The sequence below is a fragment of the Zingiber officinale genome, chromosome 11A (assembly GCF_018446385.1).
Source record: "Zingiber officinale cultivar Zhangliang chromosome 11A, Zo_v1.1, whole genome shotgun sequence".
Lineage (NCBI taxonomy): Eukaryota > Viridiplantae > Streptophyta > Magnoliopsida > Zingiberales > Zingiberaceae > Zingiber > Zingiber officinale.
In genome coordinates this window covers 49,184,583-49,191,726 of record NC_056006.1, presented here as the reverse complement: position 1 = coordinate 49,191,726, position 7,144 = coordinate 49,184,583, and the positions used below count along the sequence as shown (strand labels likewise).

Here is a 7,144-nt window from a genome sequence, read left to right as displayed (position 1 = left end):
AATACAAACACACTCATAAAATGCAATTGAAGTATCAAAACTAATTTTATTCAAGCCAGCGGAATGAACAACACCAATAATTATAACAATTTATCTATTAATATCCTAAAGTACAATCCAATAGATTTTGACCATCAAAGTGCTTAAATTAAATACATTACTTAGTTTATTGATAATCACTACAAAATTTGCACATATCTCACATCCCTTGAATTGAAAAAGATGCAATACAAACTCATTCATAAAATTGCACCGCAAACACCTAAACCTAATTTCATTGAACCTCAACCTCACAAAATCGAAAACACTCATGAACTAAAGTTTCGATTTTTTGTAGAGAAATAATAAATTAGTCAAAATGTAGGGCAAGCAAATTTTACTTACCGATGATTCAAGGGTTTAAGATGGTTTAGTTGGGTTCTGTCGCCTCTCTGATTTTTGCCTTCAACGTCGATGAAGATGATTTAAGGACGAAGCGGGGGAGTGCTTCGCTGATGGTTTGGAGTTGCGGAGGCGGAGTACATCGTCGAGTTTTGTAGTTGTGGAGGAGGAGCACGTTGCCGAGGTTTGGTGGGAAAGAAAGGAACAGTACCGCGAAGTGATGTGTCAGACGTTGGGAGAGAAAGGAATAGTTGTGCATTTTAAATTCAAATGAGGACAATATGATAATTTTATCAGGGTTAGCGAGCTGAAACAAATAAATTGATTTGATCATATATCAAAAATAAATTTATACTGACATGGGAACTAAATGTAAATGTTTAAATTTACATGGCGATTTAACGGCAATTTCCCGATGATTGATTTTGAATTTTTGAAAAGGTCAAATTTAATTTCTCAAATTTGTGGGGAGAAATGATTTCCTATAAATTTTTGTGGCCTTTGCTATCCGTTCATTTCCTTCTATCAATGGAAATGTTATTACCGAATCGGCGTCTCTTTCGGCTTGCGCTTCAACCGCAGCATTTCTCGGCCGGAGCGTCCCCTCCCACTCCTACAACCTTAACCCAAAGGTGCCCTCTTCTCTCAATCTATCTCTCTTGGCAGGAAGAAGATAAAGCTAGAGGAATTGAATTTTCCCAATACTGCATCGCATTGTCTCTCTTTTTCTTTCCCTTTTTCCTTCAATGGGAAGCCTTTTCCTCGGCTGACGAATGTGAGCCTTCCTCGTGTCCTTCTGATGTGCAGTGGTTGAAGCTAAGCGGTGTCGGGCCTGAACGAGTAGCGGGAGGGAGAAAAGGCAGTCGTTTTGTGGGATGCGAGGAGATCGATCGGGAAGATGAGTGCATCGAGGTTCATAAAGTGTGTTACGGTGGGCGACGGTGCCGTCGGGAAGACCTGCATGCTCATATCGTATACCAGTAACACGTTCCCCACGGTAAGTCTGGGAAAGCCCGTTCTTTTTCCTATTCCAGGTGTTTCTTGGTGGTTGGAAGGAGGGGCAAGAAAGTATACCCTTTTGGGTTATTTAGCTTTATAATATTATGTTACAATATTACCTCTTCTTCTTTTCTTCTCATGTTGTCTTTTCTGATGTTCGCTCATAACCGTTTTTCACCGATTTTTATATAATTAATAAAATTTTCAATATAATTTCTTTCTTTCGTGCATATTTTCTATTTCCATTTTTCTTACCAGAAATAAACTGTCTTGGAATTTGTTGGATGTGAGATGTCCAAAAGCTTTATGCCCTAATATCATTTAGTTTCCTCGAAAATAAAGATGCAGACATATCAATATATCATGAATTATTATTGATATTTCATTGATCATGCACCTTTTTGTACTTGGAAATGGTATGTGCACAGTAACTACATGATTGAGCCTTCTAAATCCTTGTGAAATTCTCCATTATTTTTATAACATGATAAGTACCTTGTGAAATTCTTTTTTAATATTAGTTCTACATTATGAATGTGTTGAATGACTCTTCTATGTTTAAACGTTTTCATTTATTTTTGTGTGTTGATACATAGGATTATGTACCAACCGTATTTGATAACTTTAGTGCGAACGTTGTAGTCGATGGCAACACGGTTAACTTAGGGCTGTGGGACACCGCAGGTAATCTTTTTTTATTTAGTTCACCATTCCCTGAGTCTTTCTTTGTGCTTGCTGCCCTACCTTGTTTAAGGTAATTTTTATTTATTTGAGGATTTGATGGTCCACAGGCCAGGAAGATTACAATAGACTCAGACCTTTAAGCTACCGAGGTGCTGATGTCTTCCTTCTAGCCTTCTCTTTGATAAGTAAGGCTAGCTATGAAAACGTAGCTAAAAAGGTAAACTTTGTAGCAGTGCTTTCTGCGTTAGATGTTAATTTTCTGACTTGCCACTTTCTCTTTCCTATTTTCACCGTTTCACTCTTCAGTGGATACCTGAATTGAAACATTATGCGCCCGGTGTGCCAGTTATTCTCGTTGGCACAAAACTTGGTAATATTCATTATTCCAGTTCCTTTTTTACTTTTTGTTCAAATATATGCCCAAATCAATATATATTTTGACTTCAAACATCTATAGTCTTTGATTTTTTCTTCAATGCTACTGTGAAAAATCTTGTTTAGGAAAGAAATTTTGGTAATTGCATATAAGTTTAGTGTCTGTATAGCTACCGTTTTCTCTGCTTCCTTATTATCAACATAGAAAAAACTTGGATAAGTGTTGACGAATGCATGGTTTTAAAATTTTGGAGAAGGTTAGTTCCATTGCACTTTGCCTACCTCTATATGATTTTCATGTCTTTCGTGTTGGTAAGTTCAATAATTGAAGAGCTTGAAATTTTCATACTCATATATCATTTTGGGAATATAAAGGGTAGGCTTAGGTCTTCTATTACTTGGTGCAGTTCTTTATCTGTGCCAATTCACTTATTTAGCTAGTAAGATTGTGGTTTTGGTGGGTCAAGTTGGCCCGCCATATCAATCATTCCTTCTTAGGGAACTGAGAAGATCATCTTATTCTAACAAGCAAAAATTTGCTGGACCCATATCCTAGTTATTCTCCAAATAGGTCAAATTTCTTCACCACCTAGTTATGTGGAATTGTAGGATTCATTTGGATAGTTTAAGCCCTTGATCAACGTGTCAAAGTTATTTACTTGTACCAATTTAATTGGTTGGCTTGTGTTTGATGTTCTAGCTGGAAAGTTAAACTTAAATTAATAATTCATTTTTCAGGAAACTAAGAAAGCAACTTATACTTTTCCATCAATAAAAAAAACCTAAGTTGACTTTCAAATCTGTCAAGTTTCTTCACCTATACATAATACATGAAAGTAATAGTGGATACTCTAACTAGAATTCCCACCACCTGAATCTAACTGCCAGAGGATAGCTCTCTTTATAGCCATGAAGTAACATACTTTTCGAGCATGCCCAGAATTTCCACAGAGGGTGCTTTTGCATTGTTCTGTCCATTAGAACGACTTCTTCCACTTGCTGACCTTCATGGGTGTCTCTACCACTAGGAGAATCATCCAATTAGAACTAAGTAGCATGAGCGGATCTATCTATGGGAAAATTAGAGGTTGGTAAAAATGTTTTAGAGGCTTTAACATATGCATGTAAACATCTTATAGGCATGAGATAGAGGTGTTGTCCAAGAGATGAATCTTTATAAGATCTAACTCAGGACAAATTTATGATTGAAAAATAATTGGTAATGGTCTTGTTGAAGCAGTCTGCATAACCTTAACATTTAATGTAATTGTGAGAATATCTTATAGACCAACAACAATGGCTTGGAGTTGGCCAATATGTGTTATCAACTTTGTGTTGGATGCATGGCAGAAGAGACTGAGAACCAATCATAAAGCAACCACAGTTTAGGATCAAGAAAAATCATCCATGTACAAATCATCTTTTGGATCAATAGATTGCAATAGGATGGCAAACAATTGTGTCACTATGCTCCCAAGAAGCTCAAGCAGACCCAAGAATCTCAGTAACCCGAGTTATAAGATGATGGCCATGGCCAATGAACCAAACCCAATTTGCTGCAACTCATGAAGCATAGTTTCTCCTATTCAAATTTGTCATGGTAATTTTTGTGAACCTATAGATCTAGTTGGCTAATGATAGGAGGCAATTGGGAGGCAGATGAGGAATATGCCATTTTGAACTGAAGGGAGCTCAAAAGTTCACTAATCAATGGCCAAATTATTGCTTAATACTAAAAGAGAGACCAGTCAATTGCTGTCTGAAAAAAAAAGAAACGGCGAGTTTGGAGCTTTCTACAACTACTTAGTTGGATGGAGGGTGGGTGAATTTATTTGCAGAAGATGTCAAATATATGTGCTCTGCAGGGTATCATGTGGAGATGTAAGAAAATTACTGGTTGATATTAAAAAAAGCAGCAAAGAGCTTTAGAAAAATCAAAGAGCATACAAAAGCAAGCAAGATGTTTGATGCTAGATTTGATCGAGTAGGACATGTGGGGCTCACCAATAGCTATTGTGCTTGGTGGTCATGAGCAGGCATACATGTGTGTAGAATTTGCTAGTAGCTTTTCATAAATGGCAAGAGCAGGTGCTAAACGGAACTCATTTGTATTTGAGTGTTGTTGGTCAAATTATGAGCAAAAACTTAGTTTTCAAAGTCATGCTTAGGCAACTTTGCTAAAGGGTCACTTAGCCTAGTAACTAGGCAATTAAAAAGGCAACGTAGACAATCCTAGCATGTCTACCAAAAAAAACTAGTTTTTTTATCAGCTATTTTGTCTATTTTGTTTGATATTGTAATACAACACTAATTATAAAATAGCTGTCAATATGAAATATATAGCTATTCTTAATTATGAAATACACTTTTGTTATGACCACCTAGGTTCTCACTTAGGAGCTTGCCTACTGCATAGGTGCTAGGTAGCTGGTTGATCACTTGGAATATGCTTTTAATTCCCTGAGTAGAGGTTGTTGGTTGATTGTGCGCATATGTTGTGCACAAGATTGGTTGTGATGGTAGTCATACACATGTAAAGAATGCAATAAGGAATATTATTGTATGTAAGAGATGCAAAAGTGTTGGCTTCAGCCAAATTGGGGATGTAATCACTTAGGAGGACCATAAAAGTGCTATGCTTGAGTGACATTGATCCTGATTGATACTGGTTGGGGAGAAATAAATATCATGGTATCTTAGAATGGGAAAAATTATCAAGTTTATCTGAAGGACATAATAACACAAGACTAAAAACTAAGGGCTCATTGTGATCTAAGAAGCCAAACTGGCTTCTTTTTGCCTCTTTTTCCAAGAACCTAGCCTTCTACATTGGTTAGATCATTGCTATCATTGAACTGGCTTACTCCAATTTTTTTGTCCTTGGGGTTTCTTATATTCAGGAGGTAGAGCCTTTTCTAGATCCAGAACACAACAATAACAACAACAACAACCAAGCATTTTTCCACTAGGTGAGGTCGACCTTTTTTAGATCCAGAGGATTCAAATAAATTGGGCTTTGGTAGGGGAAATAGCCTGAATTAAAAAAAAAAACTTGTCGAACCAAGTTGTCTAGCCTCAAAGTTGGAACTCTTGCAGTTGGGTCCTTCTTCAACTCTGATGTTCTCAATGGTTAGGCAGTTAATCTCTTGTTGATGGGAAGCATCAAGTCCTTAATAACTTTGTTGTGGTCACCTGCAAATCCTTCTTCAATGCTTCTTCTAAGTCAATAACAACCTTCTTCTGGATACAAGGTTAACTCATAGAATCTGTTTGGTTGAGGTCAGTTGTTCTTGATGTGAAGCTAATTGTTGTTTGTCTTTGATCAATGGTTCTTGGTCTCTAAGTATCTCCTCTTGACACTTGACTTTGTAAGTTAAGAGGTCAACCAATGTCTTAAGCCATTCTCTGTTTTTGTTTCTTTAAATAGCTTTCAGCTATTTTCTTTGAGGGTTTACTAGAGAAGTGCGTTCAGCCAATTATGCTTCTCTACTTGAGTTCACACATTATGCTGCTAACTTGATGAATTTAAAATCTCTTGGTTTTGAATGATGCAAGTAAGATTGTGCATTGTTTTGTTTGCAGATCTCCGTGACGACCAACAGTTTTTCATAGATCACCCTGGCTCTCAGCCAATAAGTACTGCACAGGTAAGAGCTCCAGCGTATTCAGCACCTAGAACCAATCCCCATCTTTTCTCAAATCTTATCATTCTAAAGCTTTGAGCTAACTCTTGGAATGGTTCAGGGGGAAGAGTTAAAGAGAACAATCGACTCTCCTGCTTATATTGAATGCAGTGCAAAAACCCAAGTGGTACTGCTCTATGCTAAAATTTCAATTTCTAGAACCCTTTTAAAGTTCAACTCTAATGAAAATTTAACATACAGAACATAAAGGCAGTTTTTGACATGGCTATTAAAGTGGTGCTTCAACCGCCAAAACAAAAGAAAAAGAAAGGGAAGGCACTTTGCACCATACTGTGAATACTGTGTTCTGGAAAATAACCGCAAGGGTCCTTGTAGTGTGGTATTCATTCTAAGAAGAGGTTTACATTCAACTAAAAGCTGATGCAACTCGTAACAACAGATGCACTCATGGAAACATTTGGTGATTGGTTTTCTTTACTGATCTCAAACAATATCTTAATTGTTGTCTATTTATTGGTTTTTATTGTCATCAGCGGATCAATGATGGAGGTGATCTTCTGTCAATGGCATCATGTGCTGTAATTTTATCAGTTACAATATTTTTTCGGCATTCTGGACCTTAGTTTGAAGTTATTTATGCAATTCACTAGCACTTAATCCTGCATGTTCTGCTGGCTTTAGATTACATGCATTAGTTACCTTTTAGTAGTGCTTTTGTGCGCCTTCAACAACTATGTTCGAATCTGATTTAGTGTGAATTTAATTAAATATCCTTCTGTGGTGACACTGTTAATGAACGATTCTGTCTTATTCGATAGAAAATGTGCTTGATTGGTGATGGGCTTTTGTATTGAACATTGCAAATCTGGTAACACTGAATAAAGGCATTGTTTGATATTCATGAAACATTAGAAGCTCATTACTCGCATTGTAACAATGCAAGAAGTGGCAATGGTTCTACAGAGAAACAAAATCCGCTTGGATAGAAGTTCAAATGGTAAGAAAATTCATTTATTCCCTCATTCAGGGGATTCGTCTTATTCCCACCTTTGGCATCTTTT

General features: G+C 36.8%; 1 protein-coding gene across 1 annotated transcript; it reads left to right on the top strand.

Moving 5' to 3' along the window:
• Window positions 1–905: 905 nt before the first annotated feature.
• LOC122030822 (rac-like GTP-binding protein 5) lies at window positions 906–6,747 on the top strand. The gene is made up of 8 exons (XM_042589866.1): window positions 906–1,013; window positions 1,189–1,378; window positions 1,977–2,064; window positions 2,172–2,281; window positions 2,371–2,434; window positions 6,022–6,086; window positions 6,184–6,249; window positions 6,324–6,747. Exons 2-8 carry the CDS (start codon window positions 1,280–1,282, stop codon window positions 6,417–6,419), a joined length of 588 nt encoding a protein of 195 aa, XP_042445800.1. The 5' UTR covers window positions 906–1,013; window positions 1,189–1,279; the 3' UTR covers window positions 6,420–6,747.
• Window positions 6,748–7,144: the final 397 nt, after the last annotated feature.